Raw genomic sequence first — 22,360 nt, 5'->3', positions numbered from 1 at the left:
AAAGTAAAAAGTGAAGCCTTCAAGAGAGCCCCAAGAAAGCTGATAAATGAGTAAATGAGAGATGCTGCAACAATATTTCCTTCCTTCCTTCCTTCCTCTCTCTCTCTCTCTTCTTCTCTCTCCCTTCCTTTCTACTATCCATCTGCCTCCCTGCCCCTCCCTCCCTGCCCCTCCCTCCTTCCTTCCCTCCCCCTCACTCTCTTCCTTCATTCCAGACATAGACACACAGACACCCAGACAGACACAGAACACACAGATACAGACTTACTGATAGCACCATTATACACTTCTGCCATAAGTGAGAACTCAAGTTTGGTACAGTTGACAGTGTCCCTCAGGGGATCATAGGCTGCTCCAGCCGCACCCCAGCATTCAGTCATGTCCTCCTTGGTGGCTGCTGGTGTGTCCACTGATGTATATGCTTCAATGTCATCAAGACGGGGTAGAAGGACAAGCTGAAAGGAAAGCAGGACAGAAGGTCAATTGATTATATTTAGAGGAATGAATAGATTTTCCCCCCAAATATTTTTCTCGCCCCCCCCCCCACAAAAAAAAAAAAAAAACCCAAATTACACAAATTTCCTGAAAAATGGCATCTCTGCTTATACTTGAACAACTCACTCTCATTCAGTCACTCACCCACCTTTTTAAACAGTTACAGGTCAGTAGTCTGAACATACGGAAAAGTTTTCCTATGAAAGTCTCTTTAAATAAATTATACTTGACTCCAGTGTGTGCACGCTGTGTGTACAGAGGCGTTCGAGGTCAATGCACAATGCATACAGTGCACTAAGCAGGGCTGTATGGAAGAGGGTATGGTTTTTCCTACAGTACGACGGCACTTTGTAACCAATCAGATTCCTTTTTAGAGAGTAGAATCTGGCAAAGTATTTCTAGGAAATACCGTTTGAGCCAAGTCAATCGGACTTTCTATTATCAAGTGAGGGCCGTCTATATCACGCTACTTTAATGACACGGGGTGCATGTCAGTGTATTTCGCCGTAAATTGAGTGAGATTTTGGGAATACCTTGCAGTGTTTAGTGCTCCTGTACGACGAGGACTTTCAGATTTCCTTGAAAATCGGGGAAAGTAAAGTTTAATATATAAATGAGACACAATTAAGAGTGAGCCAAAAAATTAAAGACTTCCCTTCATAATAATTGAAGTTAAAAGAGAAAAAAGACAATTTTCTTCCATTGCTTAACTGTGGGACCCCTTTAATTTGAGCAAAAGAGACTACTTTTCCAAATGTGTCCGAGGTGCTGTGCAATAATTATGAGCCGGAAGGGTGAGGGGGGGGGGGGGCAAGAATTTTTAGGCCAGCCGAGAGTGGGGAATGTTTCCTTTTGAGCTCTTTTGTTTCCTCTTGTTTTGGAAACTCTATAATTGCTCATATCTTTGGAACTGGTTGTGCAATTTTAATAGGGTTTTCTGCAAAATACAGCTTTGTAAATGCTTTTTACTATCCTAAAAGAAACTGAAAATTTAATATTTCTGAGTTCCGACTGATTTTGCTTGCATGATCGCATCACATATTATGGCCAGCATGCAAAGCATTAAACCATTTTATCCATTCACTCACTCGCTCGCTTGAACTCACTCACTCAATTACCCCTCAATCAATCACTCAAACACTCACTTACATACTCCATCAATCAACCAATGAAAATGATCAATCAATGGCAGAATCAATCAATCAATCAATCAATCAATCAATCCAGCTTACCGAATCAAGCAGCAGTGTATCAGTAGATCCCCCACTGGATGTAGCAAAAGTCACAGTGATGTCATACAGTCCTTCTCCCAAACATGGAGTGGTATCTGAACCAAACTCTGCTGCACCTGTTAATTCATAAAAGAAGAAACAAACACTGTTAGTTAGTTATTTCATAGCAACATTTTTATCAAAGGGTAGAGGATAGGACCCAGGGGTACCATGCTCAGTACATACCATTTCCATTACGGGCCATTGGGACATGCCGCTGGGGTGGGTTCTTCAAAATTTTTGTACAATGACCTGTTTTTCCAGGCCAATTTTGGTATATGGGGGGGTCATGTTTTCAGGGTTTTTTTTTTAAACAGCCCAAGTTTTTCCTCCGGTTGGGGTCGGTGGAGGCAAGGCTTTTTTTGGCATGCCGAGAGGGGGAAGGCAAGCATTTTTGGCAGGTCATTTTGAAAATTTAACCCACAGATAATTATTGCACTTGCACAACCCCTAAAAACTCAAAAAGGAAAAAAAAAAAAAAAAACTGTTCAGATACAAATGTGCGATTATCATGACCCCCACATCTGCACAATTTCCTCCTCCATGGACTCCCCAGAATGGCCATTATAAAAAAAAATAAATGGTTGACTAATTTTGCGGAGTACAGAGGGTTGGAAAATTTCTGCTCATGCCCCCCTTTTATAAAACATGGATCTGCGCCTGCTACGTACTCCAACACAATTATAAACATCCCTTTTAAAGGAATTTTTCTATAATAGTGCCCTGCAGTGTTTCTAAAAAGAGAAATAAAATTGTCCAAAAACTAATTTAATTTTATTATATTTTTAAGTAAACATATCACAACAGATGATCAAATAGCATGAAGTAACTCTTGTACTTACAAATTAAATAGTTTCTTGAGCCTCATAAGTTTAATTTTTTGATACAAGTAATTTCATTATTTAATGATCTGGTATTGTGCCCTAGCTTTGTTATTCAGCTGTTGACTTGAGTGGGTGTGAGAAATAATCACTTGATTCTACTGTTTATTGACATGTAGTATGCATTTGAAGTAAGTTGGTAATATGGCAGATTAAATTTGTGATTTAATTGATAAACTAATTTATTGTTTAGTTATTATTGCATGTACCATACATGTATGTGTACCTTTTATCTCTTCCACACTACACTACAGTACATGAGTACAACTGCAGTCACACTGTGACTGTGTGAGTGTATAAACATACAGAACTTGTAAGCTTTACTCCCGGGCTTTACTCATTTGTACTGCATATAATTTTATAATATGCATGTGTATTAAAGCCATATGATATTGTAACATATCCATGAAAAATAAAATGTTAGCTTAATTACTGTCAGATATCACGTCCCCTTTTAATTTTGAGTCAAACAACGGAGATATATAAAGGTCATATGTTTTGATCTTTCCCCAGAGTGGCCAGTGCACGTGAGCGTTGAAAAAAATCCAGTGCATCTGGCCGGCCAGATGCACTGGTTTTTTCAACGTTTGTGTGCACTGGCTGCTCTAGGGAAAGATTAAAATTTGTTCAACCTACATGTATTAACCCATAGAACTAAGTATAATGATTTTCTTTAAAGCAAAGAAAATGGGAATTTATGCTATGGTACAGTCCTTTGATGTGTGTATATGACCGTACCACACACCATGTACGTACGTGTACATGTTATGAACATTGCATGGATGTTTAATATTTCCATCATATTAATAATAAACGATTTATTCAAAATATTAGAGTGACAAAACTACCAGTTTCGATAATTGAAACTCGCGGCTCCGTCTGGGAGTTCCAAGAAGTGCTGTGTATGTGTCGCTGTGGTTTAGTGTGCATTCACATGCCCACTTAGCCATCAGAACAAAGAAATCTTTGCTCTACAAATGATTGCAAATTACACATTTGTATTCATTTTTCACTACAACATATGATATGAAAAAAAAGCAATATGAATATACATGTAGGCCACCCCATCAAACAGGTTGTCAATTATTGTTAAGTTATTCTCGGTCTTCCACGTCGTTAATGATGTCTTATTAGGAAGACTGAGCTGGGAAAAACTTTGTGATCGTCGTTTGAAACACCTTAAATATTATGGTTTACAAAAGTCTTACTGGCAGTCTACCCACAAATCTGTGCAATATTTTTAATACTGTTTCTGACATTCATAGCTACAGGACAAGAGCTGGTTCTCAGGGAAATTTGGTCCTATCTCTCTGTCGCAACACATCGGACAGTAGAAAATTTAGTTATAGGGGGCTTTAGCATTCAACAACCTTCCAACTGCTGCTAAAGCACCACTTCCAGCCAAGCTTGGAACTTTTAAAAGAATTGTATCTTAATGCTATTTTTATATTTTTAATATATATTTGCTATCTGTACCTAAGTGTCTTTAAGTTCCAGAGTTTGTAATTTTGAATGTATTTTAATATATAATATTTATTATTCTTGTAAATTGTTAACCATTTTGATGTATTTTGTTTGACCCCTGGGCACCCATGAAAAACAGTGTTCACACTGATTGGGTTTCCCCAGGCAAAATAAGATCTAATAAATAAATAAATAAATATTGTCAATATTAATATTTTGTGGCATATAATATAATAATATGAAAACAGCTTACACTGGAGACACCCTATGGCACTTCCTACAACTTGAGAACAATTAGTCCTCAAACGTTCAAAAACTAGCTCACCTAAAGTCTAGATGTGCTACCGATCGCACTCCTCAAGACATATGAGTGCTCTAGGAGTGATACAAATCACATACCTCAACACAGAGTGATGTACATAGTCATGTGCAAAATAAATGTGCTTTGAATGACACTGCCACTCCCATTCTTAAAAATGATCACCCATAAAAATAATGTCTGCCTGTAATATTCACTCTGTATGGCCATTTTTATAAAGTTAGACCAGTTACCCTCCTGTGATGAATCCATTGAGTCCTTCCTTCACACACGGACATAAAATGTTGCACCGCGCCAACAAGCAAGATCACAGCGCAGATCGAGCCACACACATACCATGTTACACGCAATGCATACAATAACTGCAACCGCACAGTTCAATACACACCTAGCCTATAATCTGCCTATTGTGCTCATTGTCTTATAAAATGTATACAACAGGCAAGAACCAATGACAACCAAGTGGATGTGACACTAGTTAGTATAAATAAAAACAGATGATAAACCCATTTGGATATTATTAACACAATTTGTAACTTTTTTCTAATCCCCAGTTCACAACATGGTCTCCATACGAACACAAAACTTGCACTTCTTAAGGCTTCTCTGGTGTAAATATTGCTGCAGAACATTCCGTGACACGCATCGATATCTGATTCATCTAAGGCGACATGAGAAATGGATTAGACCTTATTGGTATGACAATAAACCTCATCCTTGGACTTATGCTAAGTTGAATGTGAAGCCTTATAGATGTAATCGCTGTCATCATAGCTTCACTGGAATTGAGCAATTAAAAGAACATCAGGTAGTTCACATTATAGAGAAGCCTTATAGATGCAAACAGTGTAATAAAGGCTTCACACGCAAACATTATTTGAAAGAACATCAAGACTCTCATAACAAAAAAGTGCATATATGTCGATTCTGTAACAAAAGTTTCAACACATTCAAGTATTTTCAAACCCATGAACGGTACCATGTGAAAGAGAAGCCTTATCGATGTGAATACTGCAATAAAGGCTTCATACGTTCAGGTCAGTTGGAAATTCATAGAAGGATCCACACCAAAGAGAAACCATACAAGTGTCAAATCTGTAACAAAGGCTTCGCTGCACCTGGTTACCTCAGGCAGCATAAACAGAAGGCACATAGTAGTGAGAGGCCGTATATATGTGAAATATGCAACAAGGGCTTTATACGGAGAGATCATTTGAAGCGACATGAACTCATTCATACTGATGACAAACCCTTCAAATGTAAATTTTGTAATAAAGGCTTCAGTCAGGAAAGTTATTATAAATCGCATGAACAGAGTCATGAGAAGCCTTACCAATGCAAACACTGCACCAAAAGCTTCTCTACAGCAAATTACTTACACAAACATGAACATTCTCACATTACCCCGTATATATGCCAATACTGTAATAAAGAGTTTGCATCAAGTTCTTATCTTCAAGTACATGAACGCTACCACATTGAAGAGAAGCCCTTTCAATGTCACGAATGCAATAAAGATTTTATATCAGCATGGCAATTGGAAGTACATAAAAGATCTCACTCCAGTGAGAAGCCGTTCAAATGTGAAATTTGTGACAGACGCTTCACACAGCTTGGAACCCTAAAAGGACATGAACTTACACACAGCAAAGAGAAGCCTCATATATGCAAAATATGCAACAAGGGCTTCAGACGAGGAAGTTATTTGAAACGGCATGAACTTATACATACCAGTGATAGACCAAAGCCGTATAAATGTAACATCTGTGATAAAAGTTTTGCTCAATCTTGTAGTCTAAAAGCGCATGAAGTGATTCACAGCAACGAGAAGCCTTTTATTTGCAAGATTTGTAACAAAGGCTTCGCACGTAAAATTAACCAAGAAAAGCATGAACTTACTCATTCCAGTGAGAAGCCCTACAGTTGCGATATTTGCAATAAAGGCTTTGCACATAATTTTTCTTTAAGAAGACATAAAGAGACTAGATGCAAAGGCTTAACATCTGAAAGTAGTATGATACAGAATGATTTACATATTTGAAGATGCAACACCCGCTAAATCAGGGACTGCCTTTTGAAATTTAGAGCTGTAGAATGTTCTTCTGGTCTCTTCAAGAAGAGCTTTAGAAGAGCTGTCTGCACCTGTGGCCATTAAAGCATAGAGAATTTAACAAGTCATCGATCTAGAGGAGCTATAAATCACTCTTGCAAATGCAACTTTAGAAGAGCTGTAGAGGAGTTATTGCTCTCACTCTTCTCAAAAGGCAATCCCTGTAAATTAGATTCAACCTACCAGCAACAATTCCCCCCATCACAAGAATGCCAATTTTTTGTTTAAGTTTTGGCCATAAATGAGTCCCTCTTTTGGACTCAATTTACAAATTGTTTTTGAAAAACTGGTCTATTTTGATTAAAGGTGATCAATGATCATGTTCAAAAAACTTATTCTTTTTAAAAATAATGTGTCACAAAGTATTTGCCTGTCATAAAAAACACCCCTTTCATTCACAGTGTATACTGCACACATTTGTATTATTTGAGTGCTTAATATTTACATGGACTTATCTTAGGGCAGACCGGTGGCTAGCTTCCAGGGCTAACTAGCTAGATGCTGTTTCTCAACAACCAGTAATAATTTAATTTATCAAAGAAAAAAGATCACAGAAATATGGATATAGTATAGAATAAAAAGATCATAGAAATATAGTAACAAAATTTACATGTTTTTTGTTGTGTCAGGTGTCTCAAAAAATGTGGTCAAATAGATATGAGAAATCTATTTCATGTTGAATATAGCTGGGATTTTTTCACAGGGCCAAATTTCATGCTTTTTGTGGTCAAACAGGCAGCCATTAATTTTTTAATATTTTAAAAATATTTACTACACATTATTGTGAATATAATAGAAAAAAGCAAATTTAATACCAACTAAACTGTCCAAAAACTTAACCCAGGGAAAATATTCCACTCTACAGTTAGTGAATAGGTGAGCATTAACAAAAATGAGAAAAGAGTGTTTCTTTTCCAACTCACTGGTGTGTATCTTTGCAATTCAAAACACTTATTGTTTTTACATTAGTACTTAAAATGACCCAAAATTGGCTCAGCATAAATGTTCAAAAGATTTGGGGAGAAGGGGGGAAACAACAATAGGTAAGTTGCCTCTTCCATGCACCCCCTAGTAAAATAAATCTGGAAAATTTCACTTTTTGGATAGTAGGCATATATTATGTAAAATGTATTTGCTCAATTTTGAAAGCTTGAAAGAAAGTGATTCACAACAACGAGAAGCCTTTTATTTGCAAGATTTGTAACAAAGGCTGCGCACGTAAAATTAACCAGGAAAAGCATGAACTTATTCCAGTGAGAAGCTTTACAGTTGCGATATTTGTAATAAGGCTTTGCACATAATTCTTTAAAAAGACTAGATGCAAAGGCTTTACATCTGAGGGTTATGACCTATATTAGGGAACAAACCAAATGTTTTATGACATATAAATGAAAGTCCTTGCATTAGGGGGATGGGGTCAAAGGCTGTGATTACTTTCGTAAAAAAATAAATGTAGTTAAAACATTGTTCACAGTTGATCGTTTGAGGTTGATGAAAGATGGAGTGCAATCTGAAAATGCTGAGTTTGGAATCGGTGGGGAGGGGGCACTCAACTTTAGAAGTGACAGGTATGTGCCTACCAGCTTAAAGAAGTAGGACCTATTACCTATTATGTTGTTTAAAAGAAAGGGTATAAACAAAGTGGAGTCATTTGGGTACAAGCTTTAGAAACAAAGGGGTCATTTGGTATAAAATTTTGAAACAAGGTGTCATCGGGTAGAAAATGTTCAGACAAAATTTGAAGAAAAATAATGAAAAAATAGGGTCATTCAGTGAGAGATTTTTTTAAAAGGGGTCTTTTAAAAGGGGGTCTTTTGGTGATAAGAAATAAAAAAGGGGGTCATTGGGTGAGAATGAGTTGAAAAATGGGGGTTAATGTGGCCGCACATCCTCGTCACCCATTTTAGTGAGTGCTCCTCCCCTGGGCCTTTAGGAAACAACCCCTTCCCCTGTAGATAAATCAAATACTACAAGGTAAATACAATAACATTATTTTCCTTTTTTTTATCTATCCCCAGTTTAACAACACCGCATGTTGCAACGCTTTCACCATTTAAAGACAGTAATTTGGAAGAGTCGCAGTCATTAGCTGTGTTACATTCAACATCGTTCACGCTTCAAATACCTTTTGAGACCCCGGGTTTGAGACACACAGTTTTAGATGTTATGGAAACCCACACAAAAGCACTGAATAGTTTGTGTAGAGTTTGTAGTTCTTACATAACAAAGAGAGCCAAATATATTGATTCACTTTTAGTAGCGAATGAGCTGCAAGCTATTTGGAACATTAATGTATGGAAAGACAAACATGGTATACATCCTAAGAAAATATGTGACAAATGTCGAAGGAAAATTTCTCATGTAAGAAGAGGCACACGACAATATCGTTCCAATCCAGCTTTCAATTCACCCAACTGGGAAAAACATCCACAGACTGGAAAATGTGAAACGTGTTCATCGTATCATGCGGGGTTTTGTGGATCAAAAGGAGATGCACACAAGTATAAGCCCCGTACGCGGGGATACCTGGCAACAACAGTTGGGATTCCAAAATTAAAGCAATCGCAACTTCCTGTTGAAACTGATAAATCGGATATAATTTCACATGTTAATTCAACTTTTTCTGTTCGCCAACCACCTTGCCCTCAACTGCATGCTTCCAAAGATCAGAGAAGAAAAATGGTAATTATTTGTGTACACTGTTGATCATAAAGGGCTGTGCAATAATTTTGAGCTCTCCCCTACTGTGTGCCAATAATTGCTTCCCTCTTGCAGCCTGCCAAAGATTGCACTACCCCCCCCCCCCCCGGCCTGCCAAAAAAACTTTGCTCCCCCTTTTGCACACACCCAATTTATAAGGTCTTAATACATGATAAGGGATGGTGCAATATAATTATGTGTACCCCAGGCAGGGTGCATGGTGAATTATATGAGGGCCAATATGTTTTGGCAAGTCAAAAATGGGGAAAGTAATTTGGCAGGCAAAGAAGGAGGGGTAAACAATTTCTGGCCAGCTGAGAGGGGGCCAGCAAGTTTTGGCACACATTAATTGGGTTAACCTTTTATAAAACATGCTTTAAGGGACCGTTCACAAACACTTGTAAGGTGGGGGCCTGATGCAAAAAAAAATTATCGCGAACATTTTTCGGGGCCCCCCTTTAGGGGCTGTGCAATAATTAGGATCCCCGGGGGGTAAACTTCCCAAGTGGCGCGCCAAAAATCGCTTCCCCCCCCCCTCTCGGCCCGCCAAAAATCGCTTGCCCCCCCTCTCGGCCCGCCAAAAATTCTTTGCCCCCCCTTGAACATGCCAAATTTTTGGGATCCCAAATTCCAAACTTTAAATGGTCTAGATGTACGTTGCGAGCACAGCGAGCAGGAAAATTTGCATATTTAAGCGTTTCCGTGCCGTTTTCCTAAGCCTTTTTAAAGCATTTTATTAAAAAGGTGCCCGTGAATCGTGCCAAAAATCGCTTGCCCCCCCTCTCGGCTTGCCAAAATTGCTTGCCCCCCCTTCGTCTCGCCAAAAATTTCTTGCCCCCCAATTTTACCCTCCCCCCAGGGCTCATAATTATTGCACAGCCCCTTACAGACCTCGAATATTTCAGGGCCCCCCTTTTTGACATGAAAATTATGGGTCAACCCCATAGAAAAGCATATAAACTCAATTTTTCCAGGAAAATTTGTGGTCATTTTTTTCAAGGCCCCCCTTAGGAGGGTCAAAAATTTTCAGGGCCCCCCTTTTTGCATCAGGCCCCCCTTACAAGTGTTTGTGAACGGTCCCTAACTTAACCTAATTTCCCAAAAAGGCTTAGGAGAAGGGGGAGAAGTACAGAAACGTTCCGAAATATGCCAAATTTCCTGCTCACTATGCTCATATATCTAGACCATTTTAAAGGTTTGCAAATTAGGAACCCAAAGGGGTAAAGCAAAGACGGGAGGGGAACCGTTTTTGGCAGATTGCTTGAAAATGTTATCAGTATCAAAAAACAGAGTCTACAATAATGTGTATGTAATGTGCATCCTACCCACAAATTTAATGGAACTGCCCAATCAAGATGTATATGATACAAATGTATACATAACCTGTGTTTTTGAATTGCTACTGTACATGATAGTGCATGCACAGTGCTAATCAGCTGGATTTCCTTTCCAGGGTCACACATGTGTTTAGACTTCTAAAAGTTGCATTGTGTTGATACTGCTGCATGCTGCTGAGGGATTAGGTCAACTTTCTGGATTTACATGATTTATATTTGGTGGATATTTCATAGCAACATTTCATGCGGAAGTTTCCCGTTTTAGTTTTGCTAAAATATGGCATCATGTCCATCAAAGACTTTGAATACTCCTACACCAACAAATATGATGGAAAAGAAGTGTGTGATTTGCCAGTGTGAGGTGGGCATGATAAATCCTATAACAGGGAAAAGGAACAAGTCTTACAAGTTGCTGCTCACAGATGTAAATTCACAACTTACAAGCATATTATCCAAGATAGTAGGTAACCAACAGCATCCATCAAATTATATTTGTGGAAATTGTGCAAGGATAGTTGAAACCATTGACAAAACTGATCGGAAACGACTCAAACTTATTGCTGACTACAATAGACATGTTGACTCCATACAGGCTAAACGCTTTTCAAGGATATCAAAAGACAGCGCAGGTCCAATGAGCATGATGAGAAAGGCAAGAAAATCTCAGATGTCACATCAATCAACGTCAACTTCAGAAATACAGTCTACGATATCAGGAATGGTTCCAATGGCACTTTATAATACTGATAATGTACTGCAAAAGATCTACATGTATAGCCATTGGCCTATGATGAAAAGTGCTTGTAAGGTCGGGTGTATAAAGGTAAGGGGTTGTGTAACACCGGCGTGTCCAGGATCTTTTCCTGTGGGGGGCTCAGCCCCTCTTTCAGATTTATGTGGGGGGCTTGATGGCTAAAATCGCCAAAAAACGGCTGATTTTACATGATTTTTAACAAAGTGCGGGGGGCTTCAGCACCCAAAGCTCCCCCCCTGGACACGCCACTGTGTAATAATTATGAACTCTGGGGAGGGTAAAATTGGGGAAAGAATTTTTTTTTGGCCAGCCGGGGAGCAAGCAATTTTGGCCAGCGGAAGGAGGGGGAGCACAGCATCACCATCCCTATCTTCGTGTCAGAAATCTCCATGATAGTAGGGTGAACCACTAGTTATTCAACAGCACGGTATGGGGGGGGGGGGCAAGTGATTTTTGGCACACATTCATGGACACCTTTTAAATGCTCTAAAATACTTAGGAAAACAGTAGGCCTATGGAAATGCTTATAGATAATGACATTTTTCCAGCTGAATAATTCACAATATATATCTAGACCGAAAGGTTCGCAAACCGGGATCCCAAAAATTTGCCATGTCCAAGGGCCGGAGCGGGGAGAGTTTTTGGTAGGCAGAGAGGAGGGGGCAAGCGATTTTGGGTGACCGAGGGGGGAGGAGCATTTCTTGGCACGCCATTTGGAAATTCTAGATGTGCCTAGTATTCAGCACTCTGAAACTTTTTGTCATATTAATATTGATGTAGCAATCTTGAAGAGGTCTGCAAGTCAGTTATTGATACGTGTACGTATGTATTTCAACTGACCTATTTCAGTCACTGAAACTGAAGCCTGATTGGATCCCGGGATATGCTGTAATTTTCTGCAGCACACATATATTCCTTCAATTAATGTACTATAATTTAAAATTGGCTTGCCAAAAATTGCTTGCATGGCCCCCCTCTCAGCCTGCCAAAAATTGAGTGTCCCCAGCCCCGCTCGACCTGCCAATTCTATGCACCCCCTTGCATGTACATGCCAAATTTTTGGGATCCCAATTAGCAAACCTTAAATAATAGTCTATACCCGAGTCTATATAGATTATGTTGAGTGCTGTGAGGAGGAAAATTTGCATTTTTGTACTGTTTTCCTAAAAGCCTTTTTAAAGTGTTTTATGAATGTGTGCCAAAAATTGCTTGTCCCCCCCTCTGCTTGCCCCCCACCCCTTGGGCTAGCCAAAAATGTCTCCCCCCCCCAGTTTTACCCTCCCACCAGGGCTCATAATTATTGCACAGCCCCTAATTGATACATAATATTCCAGCTAATTTGATCTCATAATTATTGCACACAATCAGGTGCTGTTGAACTGACAATCCATTTTACCCACAAATTTAATGGAACTGCCCAAGCAAGATGTACACACAGTGCATCACTAGTGCTGCATATAGTAAGCAGTGCAGTGGAAGGTCAACTTTCTCTGTAAAAGGCAGGATTTACATATATTTGGTGTGGATATATATAGTTCATGATTTAGTGTATAATACATCGATCATGATCATGTAACGTATGCAGATTCATATTTATAGCTGGAAGTTTTATAGTTTCTCTGAAATGGCATCATGTGGACCAAAGCCTTTTGGTAGTACTCCTAGTCCTATACCAACACCAAATGCTGTGAATACAGAAAAGAAGTGTGTGATTTGCCAATGTCTTGTGGGCAACAAGGTGGATCCTACAACAGGGAAAAGGAACAGAAAGTCTTACAAATTCCTACACATAAATGTTCAACTTGAGAACATATTATCAAAGTTCGTAGATAACCACCATCATCCGTCAAATTATATTTGTCAAACTTGTTCAAGAAAAGTTGAAACCATTGAGAAAACTGATAAGAAACGACTCGAGCTTATTGAAATGGTATCATGTCGACCAAAGACTTATTTTGGTACTCGGCCTACACCAACACCAACACCAACAAATATAGAAAGGAGGTGCGTTATTTGCCATTGTGAGGTGGGCAAGGTGGATCCTATTACAGGGAAAAGGAACAAGAACTCCTATAAGTTCCTGCTCCCAAATGTGCACTCACAACTTAAGATTGGTATCTTATCAAAGTTAGTACTTATATTAGTAGATAACAACCAACATCCGTCAAATTATATTTGTCAAGCTTGTGCAAGAAAAGTTGAAACCACTGACAAAAATGATGAGAAACGACTCGAGCTTATTGCTGACTACAATAGACATGTTGACTCTATACAGGCTATTGAGGCTAAACGCACTAAAAGAATGTTGAAAGACAGTCCATCGAGAAAGGCAAGAAAATCTTTGATTTCTCTCACAATCTCAATATTTGAGCAGGATTTGTGCGGGGATCTGTGGATATGGTATAATGTACAATCGAAATGAAGATCATAGTATCATTTATCAAGGCTATCGAGAAACCCCCTTTCATTGCATGAAATGCATGCTAATGATTTAAGGGTGGTTTTAAGGGTACAGTTTGTATTGCTGGTACACTCTCAGAACATTGGTTAAAAATTTTAACCAACTTGGTTAAAATTTTAACCAACCATGTATTTACAGGTGAACAGCCCAACAGTTGGTTATATTGTTAACCAACCTGGGTTGGTTAAAGGCCCATTCAGTGATTTGCTCATCCGGACGATCGTAAAAATCATCAAAATTCAGATTTTGGTACCGGTACCTTTGTAATTGGCATAGATGTGCTAACATAGCCTGCTTGTGGTTCGGTCGAAAGCCGTGTATTTTAGACAAAATAAAGCATTTACATGAATCTGGACTTTTGATACTGACAGTACAAAAGTCCGACTCGAGATCGAAAAAGCTCACTCTCCACCGTGCCAACACGCGTTGCGTATTGTTTCTACTACTTATTACATCAGTAGCTACTATTTTAAACAAAATACACAATTTTAACTGTTTTTCATATTTGAATTGACCGTTAGTTTGCCTCGGTGACCTTTAATTGCTTATTTTGTTTTCTACTACAAAAATTAAGCGTCTGTTTTAAATCAATTTAGACTCTACTTCCCCGTGTTAGAAACACTGGACTAGGAAGTTTTTCCAGTCGATTAATTGGCGCACTGTACGAAAATCTCGATTTTCTCGAGTCGATCTGAGTTGAAGTAGAAAACCTTTCTAAAACTTCTGTTTTTGACTAATTTGTCGATGTATTCAGGGGAAAAGTGGTTTAATGAAATTCTGTAGACTTATTCTTTATTTCTAAGCAACTCTGACAAATTTCCATTTTTTTTAATGTTCCTGTGAAATCACTGAAAGGGCCTTTAACAATATAACCACAGGTTGGTTAAAAACATTGACCAACTACTGGTTAACATTACAGTAACCAACCAGTTGGGCAAAGCATGTTGGGCAAAATGGGCTAAATATAACCAATAGTTGGTTAAACACTATGAATGGGAAGTTCATTTCATTGTTCATGTTTTAACCAATTGGAGACATTTGAAGGTAGGAAATTATATTATAAACATTATCGGGTATACATTGTAACACTTAGTTTAAGTGTGTGCGAGGCCAGATTGTGAGCAAGACTTACGATGCTTTATCAGCGACAGCTACCACCACAACGGTAAGCTTAAGCTTAATAAGCTTACTGGTTGTGGTGGTAGTCGTCGTCGATAAAGCATCGTAAGTCTTGCTCACAGTCTCGGCCTCGCACACACTTAAACTAAGTGTTATACCCGATGAAATGATATACTTTATAATATAATTTCCTACCTTCAAATGTCTCCAACAGATCTTGAAGACCCGATCCACAGCTTTGCAACAAGCCACTCATATCGGCCATCTTGTTTTCTGAAATGCATTTTTGCCCAACACAATGACCAATCACAGTTCGCAAAGGAACACCATGTGACCATGGTTGGGCAAAACCATACTTTGCCCAACTTTATTGGCGGGAAAAGGATGTTTTTTGCCAAGGTTAACTTTTAACCAACATTGTGTAAATACCATATTAAGTGCAATATCAGATATTTATTTAGTAGGGTTGGCCATGGTCAAAAAATCTTTTCTTGTTGAGGTGAAAGGACTTTGGTTGGAGGTTACAAAAATGCATTTCGAAAATTGAGCTGAAGTCCGTTGCCATGGCAACGGCCCGATTTGTGTTTTTTACAATTTTTGCCTATTTTGGAGCTAAAAAATGAAAATTGCCCTTAAAAGGGCGCCTCGTTGCTATAATATACAAGTTGGTATTTAAAATAAATTGTATCATGAAAAAGTCCTATCCATGTTCTATCTACAAACTGAGTTGTGTTAAGAGATTCGTTTTTTAAATATCGATTTCGGACCTGGCAACACTGCAAGTTTTTCAAATTTGAAAAATGCCATTTTTTACGATTTTAGCGATCTGAAAAATTAACTTTTGCGCTCACCTAGGATTTTGTCGTTATGGTTATTGGTAGAACATACCTTGCCCCCAACATATCTAATAAGAACAGCTTGGGAAATTTATTTCTCTAAGGAAGGTGTTGCCAGAAAAACATACATTTTGTAAAAATTCAAAATTCTCATAAAAAGAAAATTTGCTGCATTTTGCCCTAGATTTGGCACATGTGATGTAATGAGTTGTATGTAGAGTCATTTTATCATCATGGTCAACGATTCTGAATGTTTGGAAACAATAAATGAAGTTTAATTTTAATGCGGTGTTGCCATATGCCCAAAATTATGAAAGATACATTATGCAAAATAGCCCAAATAGGTCAGGTTTTCATGTATGAATCTAATCAATCCAAAAATCACGGTCTATTATTATAAATCATTTTATCATAATTTTCACCTGTTCTGAATGTTTGGAAACAAAAAAGTTCATCATACAGTGTTGCCAGATGCCAAAAAGTAGAAAAGATAGGTTAAATTCTGGTTCACCCTGTGCACCCTGTGTTTTCAATACATTTTTTTTTCTAATTTGCCCCGAATTTAGTATACATGTGATGTAATGAATTGTATGTAGAGTCACATTATCATCATGGACAGACAACTATTCTCTATGTTTCGAAACTTTAATTTTAATGCAGTGTTGCCAGATGCGTAAACTATAAAAAATAATTTTTATGTATGATATTGATAAACAATTTCTTTGATGATGCATCTAAAATACAATTAAATTATACTAAATTTCGATATGACCTCTTTAACCATGTTAACCTATCTGTTTGTCAGTTGTGAATGTTTGACATAGTGTTGCCAGATGCCAAATACTAGCAGACATACAAATGTAGGAGGATTTTGTAAAAAATACACCATACATGCCATACACTCTCAGAGCTTTTTAAACCTTGTAGTCTTTACTTAACCACTTTAAAGTCATAATGTACGATCTTATAATATGAATTTGGTTAATTTTTTTCAAACCTGATTTTTTGGCATATTTGTAATGTTTACACATGTCACAACTTGCCCTAAATGGAATCAGCCAAATTTGTTGTGTTTGTAGGTAAACAGAGCAAAGTTAGACATAAAGTCATAATTCAAGAAATTATGACTTTATGTCCGCCCATAGAACTGCGTGTTAAACGGCCAAAATAACAAGCAGTGTTTCTTTCACGTTACCTCGTTATTTCAGCTAAAATGGACAGAAACCATTCCCGATCATTATTACTAGTATTATTTCAGCATTTTGAGTATATAGGGGAGAGCGGGGAGTGTTCGCCCAATGGGGGCAGGTTCGCCCACCCCTTGTTTCTCAGCACTACGGCTAGCAGGGAATTTGGTGATGGCAAAATTAGGTGACATAGGTCATTATAAACTTCTCATATTAGCTACGCGACATATAGGGAAGTGTTCATCGAACTGCAGCCAAAACAAAAAAATTACACCAAAACGTAATTTTTTCTTGCATTCATAATGTTGTATTATCATTGATACATAAATACAGATGGTTTTAATGGAAATCTGTAATGAGAACATATGGGATTTGTCAAAGATTTAATGCAGTTATAAACTCCTTATTCGATTTGTGTTTTGCATACCCAAGAAAATACAAAAATGTGCACAAGGGGCTCGTTAAGCCCTTTTGAGGATGGGGCATGTTAAGCCCTATATCTTCCCAGGCGGACTTACCCCAAACTGGAGGCGGACCTGCCCCATCAGCGTATTATGCAAAATATTGATAATTAAACCATTAAACAAGGTAAAACTACTGAAAACATGTTTTTTTAAAGTTATGTGATATCGGTATTAGTCATACCACCGTTTATGTCCTAATCCATTTCTCCCGAAGTTGTAAACATGATACGTTTAAGCTCACTTTGGACCCCTACATTTTACCCTGACCCGACCCCTGCAACAAATTTAGTGACTCCCCAGAAGAGAATGAATGCCCTGTATACTCTTGCTAAATGTTTGCATTGAATATGTTATTGTTATGCAATGTTTAAACCTTTTTGTGATTAGGGTGAACTTACCCAACCATATGGGCGAACCTGCCCCAATATGGGGCAAGTTCGCCACTTTGCAAAACTTTTTTGTTTGCTCTATCCTGTTGCTATTGTAAGGCCTATAGTTCAGGGATTGTGGCAGTATATAGCTAAGACATAGGGCTTTCACATGGGCTAATCAGGTCATCCCTAACCTTAAAATTGATATCGCTAGGCTGGTCAGAAAAAAATAGGGCGAACACTCCCCGCTCTCCCCTACATGTAATGACAAATTTAAAATTTGAAGGAAATCGTACATTAAGCCTTTAACATTGACATAAACTTTCCAGTAAACATGTTTACAAACAAAATTGTACTTTCATTACTTTAATAGAAGTCCTCAGTATCGCCGATTTTAATTTTCATTTCAGATATTGCTGAAAAGTTGGAAAAGGAATTGGCCAATCATATCTTATCAATACACATACACTCTTTACCAGTGTTCTATTATCATGATTATATGACCAGGTATTTGATCAAAAAGTGTTCCCAGAACATAATTTTGAGTTTAACAAGACATTCTTGATGTACAGGGTGTATCAAAATGGTTGGTACCGGGATATGTGACATTTTCAAAAATATATTAAAAATATAAAATTGCTAAAACAAATGGAAAGGGGAATATGTTAACTTATTGTTCTAATAATCTGAAGATAATAGGTTGATGCATCTGGGAGCTACAGTCATTTAAGCGAAGATCGACTTAAGCATTGTTTTACTTACACAGCACAAGATGAATAGGTTCACTGCTTGAACTATTTATTGCATACATGCTCTCAAGCATTATCTCACTTCAGTCTACATAACATAAAATTGCTGTACACGTACTTTTAGAAAGATAGTTCCCAAGTCTCTGCCTTACGACTCTGACAGTGTGTGGTGAAGCCCCGTGATTTTAAATGAGCTTTGGATAGATCCATTCTGTAACTGCCCGCATCAAATTTTGAAACGTTTTGAAATTGAAACTGTCTTCTAAATCTGCTCTGCACTTCTCCATAGCTTCGTGTCAACCAGCAATTCTTCATTATGAAAGCACGTTGAAGTATTGAATACTGTGGAGCCATTCCAATAACTCTTACCAGGTCTAACCTAACAGACACTGTCTACAATCTATCACCATTCTGCCACACTATCTACTTGTAATCTCAATGCATCTTACTACGATTTAATTTAACACCCTAGAAAGTGTTAATACACAAATTTCTTTGGGGTATACTTGAAGTACAGGTATCTGAAGAGGGGAAGCAACGAGTTACCCCAAATCACAGCAGCAGGTAGTGACTGGGCCGCCGAGTGTGAATATGTATTTATTTTGGAAGGTTCGTGTTTGTTTCGACGTTCTAAGTTTTGGGGTGTTTTTCCAAAATTTAACATTTTTGGTGATATTTCAAAAAAGCGACATGCCAAAGACAAATCTTTGGGCACATACTTTGTTATTGTTAATGCAGTTCGTTTCCGCATACCTTTGTTACCATTCGCTTTGGTGATTTACTAATATCATATATTTTGTGACTGCAATTTGGTGTTTTTAATACGTTTGAAGTTTACTAAGAAAAATATCTGGTCATGGTCGTTTCAGAATTTCATTCTGATCTTCGGCTTTTGCAGGCAACAGAATGCAGATTGGCTCACGATCGATGTCGTATTGCTCTATGAATTACTTTGAATTTCTTGTAACAACATACACATTTTCGTCTGGAAACAGGGTTTCAGTTTTATTATGGCACAGCTGTAGTCTTCGGCGCCGTATCAAATCTCCAAACAAATAGTTTAAGGGTCATATCATAATTTATTATAATTTAATTGTATTTTAGATACATCATTAAAGAAATTGTTTATCATACATAAAAACTTGTCCTATTTTTCATAGTTTAGGCATCTGGCAACACTGCAAGTTAAAGTTTGAAACATAGAGAATAGTTGTCCATGGTGATAATGTGACTCTACATACAATTCATTACATCACATGTACTAAATTCGGGGCAATTGGAAAAAATGTCCCTTTATGAAAATGCGCACGGTAAATCAAAAATGGTATTGAAAACACAGGATGCACAGGGTAAACCAGAATTGTACCTTTTCTACTTTTTGGCATCTGGCAACACTGTATGATGAACATTCAAAACAGGTGAAAATTATGATAAAATGATTTATAATAATAGACTGTGATTTGACTGGATTGACTAGATTCATACATGAAAACTTGACATATTTGGGCTATTTTATGTAATGTAGCTTTCATAATTTTGGGCATCTGGCAACACCGCATTAAAATTAAACTTCATTTATTGTTTCCAAACATTCAGAATCGTTGACCATGATGATAAAATGACTCATTACATCACATGTGCTAAATCTAGGGCAAATTGCAGCAAATGTTCCTTTTATGAGAATTTTGAATTTTTACAAAATGTATGTTTTTCTGGCAACACCTTCCTTAGAGAAATAAATTTCCCCAGGATGTTCTTATTATATATGTTGGGGGCAAGGTATGTTCTACCAATAACCATAACGACAAAATCCTAGGTGGCGCTTGAAAGTTCATTTTTCAGTATCACCAAAATCGGTAAAAATTTGAAAAACTTGCAGTGTTGCCAGGCCCGAAATCGATATTTAGAAAACAAATCTCTAAACACAACTTCATTTGTAGATAGAACAAGGATAAGGCTTTTTTATGATATAATTTATTGTATAAAAGGCAACAAGGCGTCCTTTTAAGGGCAATTTTCACTTTTTTTAGCTCCAAAATATGCGAAAATTGTAAAAAACACAAATGGGGCCGTTCTTCAACGGACTTCAGCTGAATTTTCGAAATTCATTTTTGTAACCTCCAACCAAAGTCCTTTCACCTCAGCAAGAAAAATTTTTTTGACCGTGGCCAACCCTACTAAATAAATATCTGATATTGCACTTAACAGGTTTGACCAACAATGTATTAAACTGTATTTTGCCCAACTTCAAGAATCTTAACCACTGTTGGGCATTTTTAACCAACTGTTTTCTGCCCATTCATTTTTTATCCAATGTTCTGAGAGTGTAGGAGCAGCCAAAAAAAAATTATTTCTAAATCAATATATTATTGAAAAATAAAATTTTGATGTTTTGCAATAGTTCATGCTGCAAATTGCTTGATTTATTGTTGTTATGAGTTACATGTATGTACTACGTTTTACAAAGTGTTGTTGTTTTAGCCCTCTTTACAACATAACTCAAGAACCACTACTAACTTGAATTTGAATACACACTCGCTATGAAATGATCAATGTAATTTTTACCAAAGCTCACTACCATTTGCAAGATGCTGTGAACTACAAAATCGCAATAGTTCAAAATAGTTACTAACCTTAACCCTGAAATTGTGGAAAATAAGATTATGCACAAATTTTAAAGTGTAAAGTGCGCTATTAAACCCTTAATACAGTGGAAACTCATTATAACGAAGTTGTCAGGGACAGAGAAATTAGTTCTTTATATCCAAATTTCGTTATATCAGGGTTGTAAAAACAATAAATAACAAAAGAATATTGTATCTTGGTTCTGGAAAAATAGTACTTCTTTATAATAGGGTTTTTCTTGTATCCGATTTCGTTATAATGAGGTTTTACTGTAATTCTATACCTCCTGTTTTTGGTAAATTTCATGATCCCCCAGTATATTTGTGACCCAACATTCTGAAGAAAATGACAGCCCCCTATACCAATACAATTTTATACCCCCAATATTTGGTCAATTTTATGATCCCCCCATATTGTGACCCACCATTCTGAAGCAAATTACCGCCCCATAAGGGAACAAACCAAAGGATTGATGATGTCCTATAAACCTAACTAGTTTTGTTTCTTAGCCGACCCCCTCCCTCCCTCCCTGCCAGAAACGTAATAATAAAATGTTGAACATTTTAACATTAATAATTATAACACTACAAACATTATCGAGTATTTTTACCCCTCCCCCTAAACGAAACTAGGATGTCATCAATCTTTTGGTTTGTTCCCTAAACCACTACAACTGTGATAATGACTAGCTATAGCCTGTATGTAAATATTTGATTTCATTTTCCCATCTATTTCAGATGATGACTTGCAGACACCCAGTGTACTACCTGAAGCCTCACATCTGTCAATATTGTAAGAGAACTTTCCATCACACCTGTCGATATTTGATCCACCTGCGCCACCATGACATGCTGATTAAACCATACTGGTATGGGATGTATGGCAGGAGACAAAACATCCACACTAAAAGGATGCCTAGCAGATGATCAATAACTTGATGTAATAAAAGCCTAGGGGTACAGGCTTGTCGGGAGAGTACTAGTACAAATGACATTCCGGGATGTGCTGCAAACATGGGTATAGCATTTTCAGTCTTTTGATATATCAATGACCATTTTTTAGGCCAATGGGTCCTTTTTTCAAAATTTTCATATTTTGGGAAATTTGTAAAAAAAGACAATTTGGTAAAATTCTGCCAAAAATTTTAACTTTTGGTATATCGATGCATGGTTCCAAATTTCTTGGAAAATTGGTATATTGATGGGTCCACTTTCAGT

General features: G+C 37.4%; 2 protein-coding genes across 2 annotated transcripts in view; one reads left to right on the top strand and one right to left on the bottom strand.

Moving 5' to 3' along the window:
- LOC140138970 (laminin subunit beta-2-like) overlaps positions 1-22,360 on the bottom strand; it is a 555,517-nt gene that overhangs the window by 15,251 nt on the left and 517,906 nt on the right. The window contains exons 12-13 of the mRNA XM_072160751.1: positions 1,728-1,843; positions 269-455 (exon numbers count right to left, since the gene is read on the bottom strand). Of these exons, the coding sequence (XP_072016852.1) occupies positions 269-455; positions 1,728-1,843 (303 nt within the window). The remainder of the gene's footprint in view (positions 1-268; positions 456-1,727; positions 1,844-22,360) is intronic.
- Positions 12,849-22,112, top strand: LOC140139869 (uncharacterized). Its single transcript, XM_072161628.1, has 2 exons — positions 12,849-13,660; positions 21,881-22,112. Exons 1-2 carry the CDS (start codon positions 12,911-12,913, stop codon positions 22,067-22,069), a joined length of 939 nt encoding a protein of 312 aa, XP_072017729.1. The 5' UTR covers positions 12,849-12,910; the 3' UTR covers positions 22,070-22,112.

Source organism: Amphiura filiformis, chromosome 18 (genome assembly GCF_039555335.1).
Source record: "Amphiura filiformis chromosome 18, Afil_fr2py, whole genome shotgun sequence".
NCBI lineage: Eukaryota > Metazoa > Echinodermata > Ophiuroidea > Amphilepidida > Amphiuridae > Amphiura > Amphiura filiformis.
Note: the sequence above shows the minus strand (reverse complement) of the source record. Positions and strands in the feature narration are given on the sequence as shown.

What these genes read in the sequence shown, in the direction of transcription:
- LOC140139869 (XM_072161628.1), top strand. Translation starts at nt 12,911, where the DNA reads ATGCAGATTCATATTTATAGCTGGAAGTTTTATAGTTTCTCTGAAATG. An exon ending in AAGACAGTCCATCGAGAAAG is followed by an intron (nt 13,661 to 21,880) that starts GCAAGAAAATCT and finishes CATCTATTTCAG; the next exon opens with ATGATGACTTGCAGACACCC.